The 18,424-nt window shown below is 45.3% G+C and overlaps 1 protein-coding gene across 1 annotated transcript; it reads right to left on the reverse strand.

Annotated features, from left to right (window-relative positions):
* Window positions 1–283: 283 nt before the first annotated feature.
* On the reverse strand, window positions 284–10,509 carry Pdcl3 (phosducin like 3). Its single transcript, XM_034522044.2, has 6 exons — window positions 10,393–10,509; window positions 6,945–7,074; window positions 3,342–3,432; window positions 2,959–3,102; window positions 1,447–1,655; window positions 284–782 (listed from the first exon to the last, which is right to left on the reverse strand). The coding sequence occupies exons 1-6, from the start codon at window positions 10,396–10,398 to the stop codon at window positions 640–642; spliced, it is 723 nt and encodes a 240-aa protein (XP_034377935.1). The 5' UTR covers window positions 10,399–10,509; the 3' UTR covers window positions 284–639.
* Between the last annotated feature and the right edge of the window lie 7,915 nt (window positions 10,510–18,424).

An 18,424-nucleotide genomic window follows, 5' to 3' on the forward strand; every position in this document is an offset into this window, starting at 1 on the left:
CCAACACTGCATATTGCCTGCATCTGGGTCCTGTCCCTCTCTTTAGTGCAAAAATCCACTCTAAGTCAGTGGTCCTCAACCTTCCTAACGCTGTGACCCTTTAATACAGTTCCTCATCCTGTTGTGACCCTGACCATAACATTTTCTTCATTGCTACTTCTTAGCTGTAATTTGGCTACCGTTATGAATGGTAATGTAAATATCTGATATGTGGCTCCCAAACGGGTCACGACCCACAAATTAGTTATAAAGCTGAGTTCTCATTTTTTGCACTATTTTAAAATAGTTTTTAACTTAATTTATTCGCATTATATTTGTAAACCCTACATTCCTTTCTATATAATTGCATGTCAAAAAAATACTAAACAGTTTCACGGTTTGCTGAAATACATATAGGAAAACATAGGTATGTTGACATAATAGCTTGCTTAAATTTCTCTTAAAGAAACATTATTAATTTAAAGAGTTCCAGCAATTTTTTAAAAAATTTTCAGTAATGATTATATCTGAAATGTATAAAATTTAAATAATTATAAAAAGGTTAAAAACCAAGATGATAAATTTTTGCTTTTCCCTCCTTATTAAAAATCCAGACAATGTGTCATATCAAGAAAGTTCAAATGTTATATCACTGCTATCTTAGTCGCCCTCGGAATCACTGTCCCTCCTCATGGGGACAGGGCCCCTCACTGAGGACAGCAGCAGGTCTTGGATGGGTTTCTTGGGGTTCTCCTCCAGGTCTGTCTTGATTGCTCCAGACTCAGACAGTTTCCACTCCAACTCTGGAGACAAAGAAAAAGCAAATCACATCAGGCACCAGCACCCTCAAGGGGTCCCACCCAAAGCTCAATGTTCCAGGTGACTCTGCAGAGATGAGGCAAATGTGTGTGTCTGTAGGAGGAGCTAAGGTGGGAGAAGAAAGGAGAGGAAGAGGAGGAGCTAGGAAAGGGGGAGGAAATGGAAGTGGACGTGTGCCTGTCTCTAGCAGTCAAAGGAAGTTGGTATATCTAGATTGGGTATTGGGTTACACCTCTGATTTTGTGGGAATACTGTTATTGATCATTACCAAACATATAAAGCCTTTGGATAATCTAAGCATTAGAGTCTCATTTGTATCGAGCCTGTGTGGTTGGCTGGATGGTCTGGGCAATGCCCAGCCTTGTGGAGACAGTGTGGAAGATTGGCAGAGCCATCTCCCACACTGGCATCTCGTGGGTGGCAGGGCTGGTGTCTCTGGCTGGCTGTTTCTAGCTGCAGCGTGCACATGGCCTCTGGCCACAGAACATGGTGGCTGAGCTAGGCAGAGCCACTGCAGCTTAGATAGTCTGCTTGACCAACAGCCATTTTTAATTAATTACTGCAACATGTGTCACTGAAGCTGGCATTCCTGTGAGAGAGTTCCCCACCCACCCCTCACAATACCCTCAAACCCTCCAGAGCCCTCACCATCTATGGTCAGGTTCATGCCACCGAACACCAGAGGACCAATGAACTGTGCCTTTATATCCCCTTCCCGGTAGACGAACACTGTGGGGAGATTCCTGTCGGGGTAATTGGGTATGCAGGTCGTTGAAATGGCTTTGATAAATTTCACATCAGGAAACTTCCGGGCGAGTCCACTCAAGTGATGGTTTATCAAGGAACAGAGGGGAATCCTGGAATACAGGAAGAGAAAACAGAGCGGCTGTGATGTGAGAAGACAGGGGGAAGCCCAGTGGTCTTTCTACTGACATGACTACCTCACAGGATGTTTGCTACGGCAGGATGGATTCATATTTTTATACATACATACATACATGCACGCACACACACGCACACACACGCACACACACGCACGCGCACGCACACACACGCACACACACGCACACACACGCACGCGCACGCACACACACGCACGCGCACGCACACACACGCACACACACACACGCACACACACACACACGCACGCACACACACGCACACACACGCACACACGCACGCACACACACGCACACACACGCACACACACGCACACACGCGCACACACGCACACACACGCACACACACACACACACACACACGCACACGCACACACACGCACACACACACACACACACGCACACACACACACACACGCACACACACGCACACACACGCACGCACACGCACACACGCACACACACACACGCACACACACACGCACACACACACACAGCCATTCTAGTGTGTTCGGAGAAGGTGAATACCTCCAAATCCAACTTTACAGTCCACCTGAGAAAACAGCTTTGGTAGTTTATGAAAACTGCTACATCCTTCTGAACACTGAAGAGAACACAGGATATGTGTGAAGTAGGTCAGCAAGTATTACCTGCCTTCAAGTGACTTAGAAACAAGCACCCTGTGAGTGTGAAGAACAGTGATGTGTATAGAAAACCGTGGAGGCCTCGGCGTCACTCAGCAGCTATCTGTTCTGCCCGATCACCTGCAAGTCATCAGGTTCACAGACTTCTGAAATGCAATTCCTCTACAGGAATAGGCAACTCTCTTTTTGTTTTGTGTGTTTGTTTTTTTTAAGATCTGGATCTTGCCATGTAACCCAGGCTGCCCTCAAACTTGCTATGTAGTCCAGGCTAGTCTTGAACTCTGTCTTAGTTCTCGAGCCTCAGCCTCTCACGCTGGGATTACCTGTGTGAACTACAATACTTGGCAGAATTCTTTTTTAAATCAAATAAATTTAAGTCTTGTTCTATGCTTTTAGCAGACACACATTACTCACAAACATTATTTTAAAAGTCCTAAGATGAAAACCGAGCATTAAAGTTTGGGTCAATCAGCTACAAAAACACAGAACACAAATGCAGATTAAAAACAAAACAAAAACATAAACCCAAAACCTTTTCTATAGGTTAAGCTTCACACAGACTGAGGACAGATTCAAAGCCACATTTACAGAGTACGTGGAGGTCAGCATCAGCTCACCCTTGTTTGTACAGGTGTAAGACCACCCACAGGCCCTCTCCAGCTTTCGTCACTTCTTGAACATAGTCCTTCCCTGAGATCTCTAAAACTTCTCCAAATTTATTCTTCAGCTTAGCTGCTTTCCACTCAGCCAACCTTTGCTGCCTGCGGAAAAGGAAGAAAGCATTTAAATACAAAAGCACACTTGTCTGCATGACAGAGCACCCGAATCTTTCAGAACAAAATCCCTCAAGATCCAGATTATTGATTTGCCTCATGGCAAAAGTCTAAGAGTAGTTGGTCAAAATCTTTACTACTTTTGTTAAATTAAAGACCTTCCCTGATGCTATCTCAGTGGCACCCAAGCCAGCACCCAGCCCCAGCGGCCGGCAGTTGGCACTGACCGGTACATCTCGATGGCTCGTTCGTCCTCCTCACTGAACTCATCCTCGTTCTCCTCCAGCTCTTCCAGAGTCATGTCCTCATATGTTTTCACTGGATTCAGTTTCATTCACAGCATAAAAATGGAAAGATGAACAAACACACTTAGCGTCTTCCCTACGTATGTGCATCAACTCCCAAAGGCCCCTGCCCTTGGAGACAGAAAACACGTTACTGTTTAAAAGGACAGACCCACCACCGTCCTCACTGCCACATCACTCTGTAAGGATATAAATGACAAGTTTCCCAGATTCACAAAACAAGAGTCACATTCACATTACCTGCCTGCTCTGGTCTTCGGGGACATAATCCTGAGCTGGGTGTCCTAATGTGTCTTGTATCACTACAGTATATTGGTAAACTGTCCTGTGCTATCTGAGTTGCTAAGAGGCTGGCTCTAGAAGTGGGGTCGTTTCCCACCCTATTTCAGACCTAAGCATGTTTCTCTCTCATTGTCCTCCATGGCCCCTTGCACGGTGCCCCTAAGTCTGTGTCCGTGGGAACAGCCAGGAGGTGAGTCATTCCTCATGGATGTTACTACCGTTTATCCAGTGGTTCCCACCCGTCCCAATGCGGAGACCCTTTAACGCAGTTCCTCATGTGGTGACCTTCAACAGTAAAATTATTTTGTTGCTACTTCATGACTGTAATTTTGCTACTGTCATGAATCATGATGTAAATACCTGGTATTCGACCCTGTGCTGAGAACCACTGATGTATCCCATGGTACTGAAGTGCAGCAGCAGGAAAGAGAACCAGGTCAGCCATGGAACGAAAGCTCAACTGGCAACTCCAGCTGACTGCCTCAGTTTCTTCAGCCAGTTTCCACTGGATGTTTTGAGTGCCCGATTTGATGATGTCATCTCTGTTTTTGATGTTTATCCCTTTACCTGGAAGCCTTACCTGGGCAGACACTATGACCCACCCAAAAAACTCTTCTTCGGCTGACTTCTGCTGGATGCTCTGAGCACACACACTTTGTTAACAGTTTGCTACCTGCATAGTGTCTGCTATTTATTCTTTTACTTTGGTTTTCTGTATACCTAATAAACTCACCCAATCAAATCCAAAAACATGGCTATCATAGGTCATTCTCTGAACACACATCATCCCAGGTTGGGAAGACAGCAGGCCCTCCATAAGCAAGCATATCCTTCCTACAGGTGATCATCACATCATTCCTGGTCTTTTTTGTTTTTTAAAGATTTAGTTGTTGCCAGGAGTGGTGCCACACACCTTTAACCCCAGTGCCGCAGAGGTAGGCACAGCTGGAATTCTAAATTTGAGGCCAGCCAGCTGGTGACATCCAGTCTCAAAACAAACAAGGTTTTTTTTATTCATGTATGTTTTGCCTACATGCATATACATACGTGTACCACATGCATGTCTTAAAAGAAGAGGGTGTTGGATTTCCAGAACTGGAGTTACAGACATGAGCAGGAATGAGCCACCATACAGGTGTTAGGAACCAAACCCAGGTCTGCTGCAAGAGCTGCCAGTGCTCTTAATCACCATCACTGCACCAGCCCCGAAACGTCCCCAGTGGTAGTTTCTTGTAGGTGGTGGGCAACCCTATCTTTCCATGTAGCCAACTGCACAGAAATCTGCATCTTATTTTTATTGTGATAAATATTCTTGCTTCCTGGTATCAAGTCAGGCAATATTCTCTTAACTGAGTGATAAATAACATCTCATGCAAGCCACCATTCCCTACTCTGAGGACTGTCATATACCTGTCCAATGCCTTGAACACTTTGTTGATTAAAGTTCAGGACCTGCCAGGCAGCAGTGGTACACACCTTTAATCCCAGCACTCGGGAGGCAGAGGCAGGTTCTGAGTTCAAGACCAGTCTGGTCTATAGAGTGAGTTCCAGAACAGCTAAGGATACACAGAGAAACACAGAGAAACCCTGTCTTGAACACCCTGCCACCCCCTGTTCTCCCCCCCCCACCCCCCCAAAAAAAACAGGACCCAGTTCTTTGGCCCTTTTTCTTCATTATCTACGTATCTTCCCTGGTAAATTAATTTAATCCCACAATACCAGGAATATGCTGACAATTCCCAAAATGTATGCCTCCAGCCATGACTTTTCTAACTCAGTAAAAACAAACCCAGTTCCCTGCCTACCATCTCCAGCTGGGCTGGAGAGAAGGCTCAGTGGTTAAGAGTACTCACTACTCTTCCAAAGGAGCCAAGTTCAGTTTCTAGCACCATGTCAGGCTGTTCACAACTGCTGTGACTCTAGAGGATCCAATGCCCTCTTCTGAACCCTGCAGACCTTGCACTCAGACGCAAACCCACAGAGACATATACACATATAACATAAAAAATCTCCACGTTACTGTGTCCTAAACAGTTGCTGATCTGGCTGTAAGCCTCTGTGCCCTGCCCATGGTACCTCTACCCCTCAGACAGCTCAAGCCAGGCAGCCTTCTTCTCTTTTCTCTCTCACACAACACTGGGATTCATCCCCAATTCTGTTGGCCCTCTTTCAAAACATGCTCTGAGCACTTGTCATGAGCTCTACCACAATGCCAGTCCAAGCCAATGGTGTGGCTTGCCTGAATCACTGCACCGGTTTTAGACTGGTCCTCCTACTCCTTGACTTTGCACTACCAGCCAACGACCACGTTCAATAAGGTGGTGCTGCTAAAAGCTAGGCTCTCTACCAGAAGATTCCAGATCCAAGTGGGCGGGTCCTTGGAGGCGCTGTGAACTCTCTACTGCTTTCCCTGACACCAAGACCTCCTCATAAGCTAAGATCTCAGGCCACCTCTCTACTCAAGTCATTTGCCTCACCTCCTTCAGGTCTACTCAGATTTCACTTTCTTACTGAGGCCCCCTCTGCCCAACTGACAGCATCTATCCCCTGCCCCACCCTCCTAACCTTACTGCTCATCTGTTGCTCTGAAATGTAAAGACATAGACTGCTGTTGGCCCTGTGTCTAAATCCCCATTACCCAGAACAACACCCAACACACAAAAATCACGCAATTAATATAAGCTGGATACACCTTAAAACATCTTCCTCTAAATGAGCACTCTCATATGAACAGGGCAAAGGCATCTCTCATCCACATCTCTCTGCTTGGCCTCATACACATTCTGATTCAGCTGGGATCAAGCACATCTGGACCAAAACTGGGTGAGGCATGTGGAGAGACCTTAAGAAAACCTCTCTCGGACACCATGCTTCTCAAACATCTTATGCTTCCCCAAAATCAAATAAACTATTCTATGTTAGTATTCTTAACCAGTCCACAAAGATTAATAAAGTACAACCTTAAGAAAGTACCACAGACACTAAAGATTTTAATTTCTAGGATACCGTTTGAAAGTAAAGCTCAGAACAGAGTCATGTGCTCATGACAGACAGGGATCATGGGCTGCAGGTGGCTCACTCGGAGCTCTGCGAGTCACATGTCTATCCACCACGCACAGCCTTGATGCCGGTGCTCCAGCTCTGCCTCCCGGTTCTTGCTTTTGCCCAGTAGTCTGTTACTACAGCAGTTGGTGGTTTGCTTCCAATAGAAACAGAACAAAGGAAAAGATAGAGTAAGCTCACCCACTGACTGCTGGAGGAGCCGCTCCTCCTTCTCCACCTCCTCCTCCTCCAGCTCCTTCAGGCTCTCCTTAGGTGGAAGGATGCCCTTTTTACGTAGGATGTCATTCCACTCCGTGTCTGCATTGGGGTCCTAGAAAGGTGACGACAAGGACATGATGAGGTGATGAGGGCAGAGGCCAGGAGAGAAGGCATAAAGTGACAAACGGGGAAGGTGGTGAGCAGGTAGTTCAAGCTACTCTGGGTTAGGATGGACGGCCCCCCATTTTAGTCTCCCCGAGGAGCCAGTGTTGGAGTAAATGCAGATTGATGCAGATTGGCATCAATACCAAAAGCAAGGCTTTGACCTGACTTCTGTCCAGCATGCTCATTCCTAAGTTAAATAAGTCTTATTTTAAACTGTAATAAATTTGTATGACATTTCCCAAAGCGAATCTGACCATAAAGCCATGGGATGACTAGAGACATCCCTGGCTTTTCTGAGGTCTCACGATGACATGATGCTGTCTGTGGATTTTAGGTAGCTAGTTCTGTTGGTTTGTTTTATTGTCAAGCTGACACGAACTGGAGTCATGTAAGAAGAGGGAGCCTCAAGGGAGAAAACAGCCAATCAGACCGGCCTGTACATGGGCCCGTGAGGGCATCATCTTGATTGACAGATGTGGAAGGGTCCAGTCCACCTTGAGCAATGCTACCCTAGGCAGCTGCTCCTGAAATATCTGAAGTTGCAAACAGCGCAGGCCAGGAGGAACAAACCAGTAAGAACAATCCTCCAACGATCTCTGGTCCTCACACTGCCTCCAGGGCCCCGTTTGAGTGCCTTCTCTCAAAGATGAACTTGAGAGCTTGTAACATGAAAGGAACCCTTTCTCCCTAAGTTACTTTTGGTCATGGTGTTTTACCACAGCAATAGAAACCTAAGGGAGACACTGAGTAGGTTAAGTTACTGAATTGGGCGGTAACTAAGAAGGAAGCACTAGAAAGCATAGCGGATCATACAGGATCGTGGTTCTCACAGGCTAGAGGCAGGATGGAGAGGGAGGCTGCTAATGAGCATGTGGGCAAGCTGCATACTGTTGTGGAGACAAGCTGTGTCAAGTGACTGGGAAACAGGTTATGGGTCCACAGGATTACAGGGACTGTGTTCACAGAGACGGATGCTCCAGAGAGGACGTGTAATTATTATATGAGGGTGGTACGGAGTCAGCCAAGGATGAAGGAGAAAAAGAAAACAGCAAGCTTTAACTTATGAAGTTCGATTAACAAGCTTACTTAGGAAATATTAGGTTACAGAGGAATAAGAAAACTAAATAAGGAACTGCCTCTGAATTGAACTACAGATCGTAGGTTATCATCTTATGAAAAGCCCGAGCTACAATCATCTGAGAGGACGGGACCCTCAGTTGATAAGATGCCTCTAGGAGGGCTAGAGAAAACCAACTGCTCTTCCAGAGGTCCTGAGTTCGATGCCCAGCAACGACATGGTGGCTCACAACCATCTTTAATAGGGTCTGGTGCCCTCTTCTGGTGTGTCTGAAGAGAGCAATAGTGGTATATTCACATGCATATAAAATAAATAAACCTTGCCAGGCGGTGGTGGCACAGGCCTTTAATCCCAGCACTTGGGAGGCAGAGGCAGGCAGATTTCTGAGTTCGAGGCCAGCCTGGTCTACAGAGTGAGTTCCAGGACAGCCAGGGCTATACAGAGAAACCCTGTTTCGGAAAAAAACAAAGCAAAGCAAAACAAAACCAAAAAAACCTTTTTTTTTTTTTTTTTTTTTTTTTTTTTTTTTTAAGATGCCTCCAAGAAGACTGGGCTGTAAGCAGGCAAGCCTGTAGGGCATTTTCCTAACTAGTGATTGATGAGAGAGTCCAGCTCATGGTGAGAGAGCCCTTGTCAAAGTGACCACCCCTGGGCTGGTGCTCCTGGGGTCTATTAGAAAGCAGTCTGAGCCAGCCATGAGGAACTAGCCAGTAAGCAGCACCTCCCTCACCTCCCTACCCCAACAGCTGCTGCATCAATTCCTGCCTCCAGATTCCAGCCCTGCTTGAATTCCTGTCCTGACTTACTTAAGCGATAGGCTGTGATGCAGAAGTACAGTCAAATAAACCCTTTCTCCCCTGGATGCTTTTGGTTAGCGAGATTTTATAACAGTAGTAGTGACCCTAAGACACTGGCTCCCCCTGCTCTAGACCTGCGTTAGCCCTTCCTGTTTTCTCAGAGGGGTGCACATCTACCAGCTCCCCTTCCTTGAGAAGTTGACCGCCAACGATACAGTAAATGCTGTCTTAACAAGAAACCTGCACATTTCAGCATCAGCGAAAAGACCGCCAGGAGATGACTGGCTAACCCTACGTACACCATGAAGGGTGTATGCTTGAAGCTGGGCCTCTCTAAACAACAGGCCACAGCTATGCACTAATTAAAGAAGTTTTAACTCTGAGTGCTGAGAACTTCTCTTTGAGGAAGATTGAGCTCCGCTCCTCCAACAACAGGGAAGTGGAGACAGAAGGAAGTTTACATTCCAGGCAGAGGGACCTGAAAATGCAAAAGGCCCCAAAGCAAAGACACTGTGACACTCTGAGCAACTGTCTTAAGAGGCTGCAGTAGACTTGGGGAAGAGGAAGACTGAGGCTAGACCTACAGCTTTAGTCTAAAGGATAAATCTGAGAACAGCAGACACCTTACTCCAGAGTCACTCCTGATGGCTAATGTTTAGTAAGCACTAAATACTAGGCGTGTCCCTTTACCCACGCCTGCTCTTGCCTCCCAGATGTAGGTGTGGCCGGCATGCTGAATGTGTAGATGGCCACCTCCTCCAGTCTTCAAGGTCTGTCTCTCAAGCCAGAGCCCACAACTACAAGCTCCGTCCACCCTCCATCCAGCCTCTTCAGAATTCTTAAACACAGCCAGAGAAGGCTGGTGACAAAGTGGCTGCCGCAGACTTTTGCTCTATAAAGCTATTTCAATGCCATTTTCTAATACTTTCTTTGGAGTTTTGTCTAATACTACCAGCAAATTCCAGCTCAAAACAGAAAGAAAAAAAAGCTAAGAAGTTCTACATTTCTTCATATTATTAATTAACAATAGTCGGGGGCCCCAGAGTTCAGATCTGGAAACCAGAAAGCACTCCAATGGAACGATGGGTAGAGTCAGCTCTAGATAGTAGAAGGGCCGGGGCCTTTATCAGGCCCGGAGGAGGACCGCAGAATCGGGTGCCACCGAAGGGCAGAGATTTGCGGGGCAGGGCGCACCCGAGCAGGAGCGCCCAGCCCACGAGTCCGGAGGGACAGCACCCGCCCTCTCGCAGTGCGCCTGCGCCCGGCCTCTCGCGCGGCCTCCCCGCAGTCCGCTGAGTTCGATAATCCGTGTAGGCCCGACTCCAGATCTAGATCGAGCCCACCAAGCCAAATGACCGCAGATTTGAGATCCCGAGCTCGCCACACTCACCTGCATCTTGCCTCCAGTAACTCAGACAAGCCCTCTGCTCCAGCTCCTCCGCTCCTCTCCGTGCATGCGCATCACCGCCCTCTCCGGCCATCATCCCGCCCCCAGGAACGAGCTGGGCGGAGCCAAGGAGGAAGTGAAGAATAGAGTCTGCGCCTGTTCTTCAGGAACCGGTGAGAACGCTGAATGCGTTTGAGTGACAGACCGTGCCCCCGGTGGGTGGGACTACGGGATGACGTCACTCCGGCTGAGCCCCGGTGCTACCTTGTTAGGGAAAGTGGCTGGTTGATTGGGGCTGGCCCGAGGTATCCATTGGTTCTGCGCCCGGGCCGCCAATTGGATCTTGTTTAGAGGCTCTACCCACAAATCAGAAGCAGAATTGTCTTTCAGTGACCCCTTGCTAGGATTAAAAGTGACCCTGGGTCACCTGGGGGTCACTCGCCGTCTCAATTGAAAGAGATGAATTGCTCATTGGGTTTGTTTACTGAAAATATATTCTAGTCTCTGTCGTTACAGCATCAGATTTAAGAAACCGGTGGAGGGTAGAGCGCCTGGGCTCCATGTCCCTTCACCCTCACAAAAGGAAAGGGCGACAGTGAGAATCATTTTATCTGGTTGTATGTGTCCCTGAGCAAAACCACAAGCGGTCGGCGGGCTCCAGGGCGGTCCACAGCATTCAAAGCTGGAGCTGAGAACACTGAGATGAAAAGACTGTCCCACACTCCTGAACTACATTGCTACCTCTGCTTGAGCACACCTCCGGGACTCCCCACTTCTTGGCTACGCTTTAGAATCACCCAATAGCCCTCAAAACTGCAGGTGTCACCGGGCAGTGGTGGCGCGCGCCTTTAATCCCAGCACTTGGGAGGGAGGCAGAGGCAGGCAGATTTCTGAGTTCTAGGCCAGCCTGGTCTACAGAGTGAGTTCCCAGACAGCCAGGGCTACACAGAGAAACCCTGTCTCGAAAAAAACAAAACAAAACAAAACAAAACAACAACAACAAAAAACCCCTGCAGGTGTCTAGGTGTGGTACCTCACATCTATAATCCCAGTGCTTAGGAAGGATCACTGAATTTGAGGCCAGTCGGGGCTAGAGAGTGAACCTCTGTCTATAAAAACAAAAACTGCAAGGCATTATTTCCAGACAACTTAAATCCCGGAAGCTGGGGACTCGGAACTGATAATTTCTGGGGAATGATGGGCACCATCGCTAATATAGAAAACAAAATCACACAATTCCCTGAAAAAACAAGGAGCTTGGATTTAATTTAACCCAACACCTTCCAACCAGATTACCAGACTTTTAAAGTGTTTATTAATTTATCTAGCTATAAACTGTTGTGAATGAACTTTCCCAGTTTTTACTTCCAAAATCAGTTGTGAGATAGTTTAGCTTGGGGGTGACTTTGGTCATAGGCTTCTCTCCACCCGACGCAGCAGTAAAACAGGTGTTTTTAGCCCCTTCCTTGCTCCAGGTGGATCCACTGAAAGATGTATTCTGATGTATTGGAAACAATGGTCCCAGACGCATTTTATAGCATGTGCGTTTCAGAACAATCTCCTGTTAATTAGATGTTTTGACTTTGAGTTTTATTACATTAAATATAACATGAATAGTCTTCAACTGAATATACATAAGAAACAAACTGGTCAGCTGAGCCTTAAATTGGGGATTACATCATGAGTTTTGAGACAAGCCTCAGCCGCAGTATGACACTGTGTATAAAGATTGGTGACTGGGGAAGGTATGTAGACCTTCTATGAAGGATGTAGAAGACACTGGATAGTCATTTGGAAACTGAATGACCTACATAAATGACCTAGATAAAACTGAAGACCTACAGCATATACTAGAATTTAAAGAAGAAAATAGAGGGAAAAATGGGCTAACTTAACAACTTTTTTTTTTTTTGGTTTTTCAAGACAGGGTTTCTCTGTGTAGCTCTGGCTGTCCTGGAACTCACTCTGTGGACCAGGCTGACTTTGAACTCAGAAATCCGCCTGCTTCTGCCTCCCAAGTGCTGGGATTAAAGGCGTGGGCCACCACCCCCTGCACTTAACTTTTTTAAAGACTGGGTTTTGTTATGTAAACCAGGCTGGCTTTGAACTTGTTCTCCTGTGTGGAGAGCTCTTGAGGCCACTTCTAGAAATCTGACAGGAATTTGACATTGAGCTAGGACAAGGAAGTAGGCTCAAGATCTTAATTTTCTTGATAAGTTCCTGAATACCACAGGACTTTGTTTATTGCCTTGTTTGTTCCTTGACTATATTTGTTTATCCCTTTGTTCCTAGACCTAAAACTGACCTTATTCTTTGTATGTACCTAGAATGATATAAAAGCATACTGGAAAAAAATAAACCCACTTCAGCCTCAGCACTGGTTGGAGTCATTATAGTGTTGTCTAATTGTCTTTTTCTTTTCAATCCTCACTCCCTCCCTTGAGAGCCAGTTTGGTTGACTGAGCTGGCTTGGTCACTCCTACCTTAGTGGCCATAGTAGCTAGAACTACCAACATATGCCGCTGTACTTGGGTTACTTTTATAACTTAGAAATGAGGGGAGGTGGGGCAGGGAAGTTTTCATATTATTACTTAAAATCCAAAATAAATCAAAAGAGAAAAATGAAAGATTTAACCACTCTTTTGCTTAGGAATGGTCTGTATAAGCCCAGTGCTTTGGGTGTTAAAAAAAAAACTGAAATAAAAATATATTTACATGTGGCTGCATCTTTAATTTTACAAATGAACACAGACACACACAAAACAGAAAGCAACATTGTTAACAAAACAGAAAGCAACATTGTTAGCTGTAGGGAGAGGTGACAGGGCTAGGACTAAGAACCCTATAACAAATTTTTATTTAAGAGCCGTGGTTAAAATGAGAAATAGCGGCATAGGTTCCAGCATTTGGTCCCTAGTTGGTAGCATTGTTTGGGAAAATTTAGGAGGTGTGGCCATTCTGGAGGCTACCCTGGCCTGCGTGGTCTTCAACAGGGTACCCTAAGAGAGAAGGGGAGAGAATGGAAGGGACAGGAGACAGAACAGAACCAAGTCAAGTTTTCTGATCAAGGTCTGTCAAACTGTATTTTCTCAGGCAATTTATACAGACAGGGAAGGGGATAATGTGTTTGGGGGAATTTCACAGAAGCTGGGTGTTTTGCCATGGCAGATATCTTATAACCACCGATGGTTTTGTCTGGCTCAGGATGCAGCAACCACTTTCCTTAGGGCGCAGAGACCATTGGCCACTTGCTTTCTCAGGAGTCAATAGCTGAGGAAAAACATAACCTAAAACTATTCTTTCAAAATGGAGTAAGGTTGGCTCCTGCTAGGAGGCAATATGTCTCTGGGTCAATATGAAGAGTTTAAAGTCTTGCCCTACTTCTCTGTTTCCTGCTCTTAGCTGCAATGCAAGCTGTTAGCTTTCTGCTGTGGTGCCTACCTCTTGTTGCCATGGCTCCCCACTTGATGGACAGACTCATCACTCTAGAACTAGAAGCCGAAGAAACCTTTCATTCTGTAGGTCATTTCAGTCATGATGTCTTATTACAGCCATAGAAAAGTAATTTGGCAAGACCAAGTACAATCGTGTGGTATATGACATGCATTCAATCTTGGGGATGCTCTTTTAAAAAGACTATGAAATTATGACTATAATATGATGACTATAAGTCAGTCATGAGCATGAATGTTCATCTATACTGAAAAAAAGAAACAATTAAAATGATCAATTTGTAAAAAAAATTTACTAATTCCACAATTTAATAAAACTTAGGAAAATGTTATGCTTTTATTAACTTTCAGACCTTTAGAGTAACTTCTGACTTCTGATAATTTGAATTTGGTTTCTTCTAGAACTACTCAGATATCTCATTTGAGGGACAGAGCCTCAAAAAATTCGTGCTGACTTTTGTCCACTGACCCTGACACTGTGTGAGAGCTAACAGCCTCAGTCCTATGGTTATTTCCCCCAGAATGGCCAGCAATAACCATGCATAGAGTTTTGATTGGTTTTGTCAACTTGACACAAACCTAGACATATCTAGGAAGAGGAAATCTTAATTGAGAAAATGCCATTATTAAGATTGGCCTGTAGGAGCCAGGCGGTGGTGGCGAACGCCTTTAATCCCAGCACTTGGGAGGCAGAGGCAGGCGGATTTCTGAGTTCGAGGCCAGCCTGGTTTACAGAGTGAGTTCTAGGACAGCCAGGGCTACACAGAGAAACCCTGTCTCGAAAAACCAAAACCAAAAAAAAAAAAAAAAAAAAAAAGATTGGCCGGTAGGCAAGTCTGTGTGGTATTATCCTGACTGAAGTAGGAGGACCAGCTCCTGAGTTGTGTAAGAAAGGAGGATGAGCAAGCCAGCATACCTCCATGACCTCTGCTTCAGTTCTAGTGTCCAGGTTGCTGACTTGACTTCCCTCAGTGATGGAGTGTGACCCGGCAGTTGTAAGCTGATGTGAACCCTTTCCTCCGAAGCTTGCTTTATGCTGTGGTGTTTTATCACAGCAACAGACCCCAACTAAGACACATGAAAACATCGAGGAACACATATATCTGCAATAGCAAAGATACACCCAATTTATCTTTCCCTTAGCATTGGTGGGTTCCCCAGTGCCACCAAAGGTAGGATGACTTATTATTCAGAATGTATTTCCACTAATTCACATTTTTCCTTCTTTTGACCAGATTTCCATTCACTCTCCTTATTTTCACAAATGTGTAGAATAAGGCCCAGTGCTCATAAAAATGTTAGTATGTGTGGCACGTATGTGAATGTATGTATTCATGAATGTGTGAGTAAATGCATGGGTATAAGTGTGCAGAGGCCTGAACTTCACCTTGAATGTTTTTCTTGATGGCTTTCCACTTTATTAATTTAGACAAGGTTTCTCACTGAACCCAGAGCTTGCCAGTGCTGGCTAACCCTGAGAATCCCATGTCTCTGCATCTCTGGTGATATGATGATTATCTGCCATGCCATATCTGGCTTTTATGTGGGTTCTGCGGACCTAAACGCTGATGCGCATTCTTGCACAGCAAGAGACTTTTCTATTGAGCCATCTCCCCAGCTCCTTCTGATATTTTGCACACATTTCCTCATAGTAGAGGTGAAAGACTTGGGGTTGTCCTGGCTGTTCTTCCAAGCAGTGCCCAAATAGTCCCCTTTGGGGTGCCTATTTGTAAGTCCATATAAATAACAAATAGACCTAATAAAACAGAGAGGGAGACAAAGTCTCAAGTGATTCAAAGCGTGTTGACTTCTTAACAGTCAAGTATCAGGAAAACTCTCCATTTATCTGAGGCACCTGGAGGAATGGAACTCAGTTATTGATCATCACACAAGGACTTCCTTCTCTGGGATGTGTTTACAGCTTTAATTCACAGTAGCAAGTCTCTGGGCAAAATACCTGGCATTTATGCCCCGTCCACAACCTGCTTGAAAGGCTGCTGTGGCTGGCATTGGGGTCCAGTGACTGTGAGTCTTTGCCTCTCAGGAGTCCAAGTACAGAGATAATTCTGCTCACCGGCAGCTCCTTCTCCCTCTGGGGAAAACGGATGAGTTGATGCATGTTCTGTATGTACAGGTCCACCCGAGTGGCAGTGGTCACAAGAACAACTCAAGTTCAGGATCTTGGGATCTATCATTACATATGGGGTTCTGTGGCTGCTGCCAGATCAACTGGAACTCCGTGGCAAACCTGATTTATATTTGCTAGTTAGGCAACCCTCTTCTCAAGACTCCTCTGTGTGTGGTTTCCCAGCCCATGAGAAACCACACTGCTCTTCCTCCTCTCAACTCTGATTATTTGTCTCTAAAGAACGGAGTGAAAAGGAGGTTTGCACACTGCTTGCTCTATCCATGTTGGAGCCTAGAGGGATTCAGGTCATGAATGGTGGCCATGGGTGATGACTACTAGCTAAGAAACTGTCTACACTGAAAACACTTGGAGTTTAGGAGCCTTGGGGACTACTGAATACAGGAAGGCAAACGCCGTGAAAGAAATATCTAGAGAAAGTTTGGGCAGCCCACGATCACAGAAAGAGCTGTTTTCCCAGAAGGCTGACTGGATGATGGAATTCAGCAACAATTTCCCTGAAGAAGGAACAAAATTTTAAAAATCATCCAGCTTTTGATTTTAGGAGCAGCCTTTCCAGTTTCGAAAGGAGCAATTCAGAGCTTTCTTTTCTATGCCAAAACTGCTGGTTCTGGGTAAGCTGGTTCTACAGGTATGAGCAAAGCTTAATAATATGCTGTTTGGATAACTATGCCCGTCAAATTATAATATTGGTGGTCTTTGGGCACCACTTGGTTTTACTGGAAAGAAAATAGTCATAAAAAACACCATAAAGATTTTTGTGCCATTATATAAATGTCAAATAGAAGAAAAAAGTCAGGCACAATTAGGTAACGTAAGTTTTTTGTCAACCAATCATGAATTGAAAATATTCAAAATTGAATTGTGTCGGTACTGAACATATATAAATCTCTTGATACTCATCTCTAGATTTAGTATGGTGATTATTTACTTTGCATTAGGGGGTTTTAAATAACCCGGAGTTAGTAGTTGTGTAGGCAGGATTTTGCTGTGATAGGCCTGACCGTGTTTCGGGGGAGGATTGTGGAAGGACTTTAGAAATTTGACCTAGAAAAGCCATTGAATATTGAGAGCTCGGTGGGATGTTTTGTAAGAGTTTGGAAGACAAGAATGTTGAGAGATGTACAGAGGATGGAGGCCTGGTTTGTAAAAATTTCAGAGAGAAGTTTAAAGCCTCTCTCAGGGTCTTTTGCTATTTTGAATTAAGAGGCTCGTCATTCTGGTCTGCTGGGGCTGAAGAGTCAGCTGTGATCAATGAAAGACTGGCATCACTGAAGTGACACAGCTGAGGCTGGTGAGCTGGAGCTAAGAAATTAGCAGTGATTAAAACAAACCAGCATTATTGGGATGAAATCTTCCAGGAGGTGTTTCCTCAGGGTCAGCACACAAGCTGTGTTCCAGAAGTGGCTAAGGTTATAACCTTGGGCTGGCAGCAAAACTTGGATAGTGTAAGAGTTACCTGGGACTCATGGAGAGCAACTGAGGCCTGGCACTGTGAGAAGCCAGGAGAGGCCACTGGTGAAGGTGCAGCCAGAGGCAGCAGTTGATGGCTAAGGACAGAGGGGGTCATGCAGAGAAGCTGAGGACTGGCACCATGAAGAGGGTCTATGAGAGTTATTGGGAAGCTACAGCTCAGTTGCAGCACAAGACCCTGGGATTTTGGATTTGCCAGTACGGTGGGATGACCACTAAGTACAGCAGCAGCCGTGGAATTGGGCCAGTCAGGGCCTAAAAGACAAGTTGTGTGTGCTACAGAAGGCAGAGCTAGAGAAGTGACCCCAGTTCTTTGGAGGAGCCCAGAAAATCATGAGTGGATCCCAGATATTGGACATTCAAGCTTTTTATACTGTTGGGTGTCTGATTTTACTTTGTTTGGTTTTACTTGGGTTAGTTTTACTTTGTGACTGTGCCCTGGTTCTTTTTTGAAGTTAAAAATGTAGTTAATTCATTTTTATTATATAGGGGCCCATTGAGACTTTAAATTAAAAAAAAAAGGAAATTTGAGCTTTACAGAGAATTTGGGTATTTTTTTAGGAGTCAACTTTTAAAGTGTTTGCATTTTAAGGGTGTGGTACTTAAGTTTGTAAAATGTTTTTTTGTTTGTTTGTTGGTTGGTTGGTTTTTTTGTTTTGTTTTTCGAGACAGGGTTTCTCTGTGTAGCCCTGGCTGTTCTGGCATTCACTCTGTAGACCAGGCTGGCCTCAAACTCAGAAATCCACCTGCCTCTGCCTCCCAAGTGCTGGGATTAAAGGCGTGCACCACCACCACCCAGCTGTAAAATGTTTTATACTGTGATGTCTTTATTAATGTGTCATGTTGGGGATGAACAAGAAAGGAAAGGTTATGTCTTAACAATGATGTGTTTGTCAAGTTGACAAGGGGTCACTTGTGCTGCCTAGTTTTATGTCAGCTTGACACACACTATAGTAATCTTCAA

This window comes from Arvicanthis niloticus, chromosome 17, assembly GCF_011762505.2.
Source record: "Arvicanthis niloticus isolate mArvNil1 chromosome 17, mArvNil1.pat.X, whole genome shotgun sequence".
NCBI lineage: Eukaryota > Metazoa > Chordata > Mammalia > Rodentia > Muridae > Arvicanthis > Arvicanthis niloticus.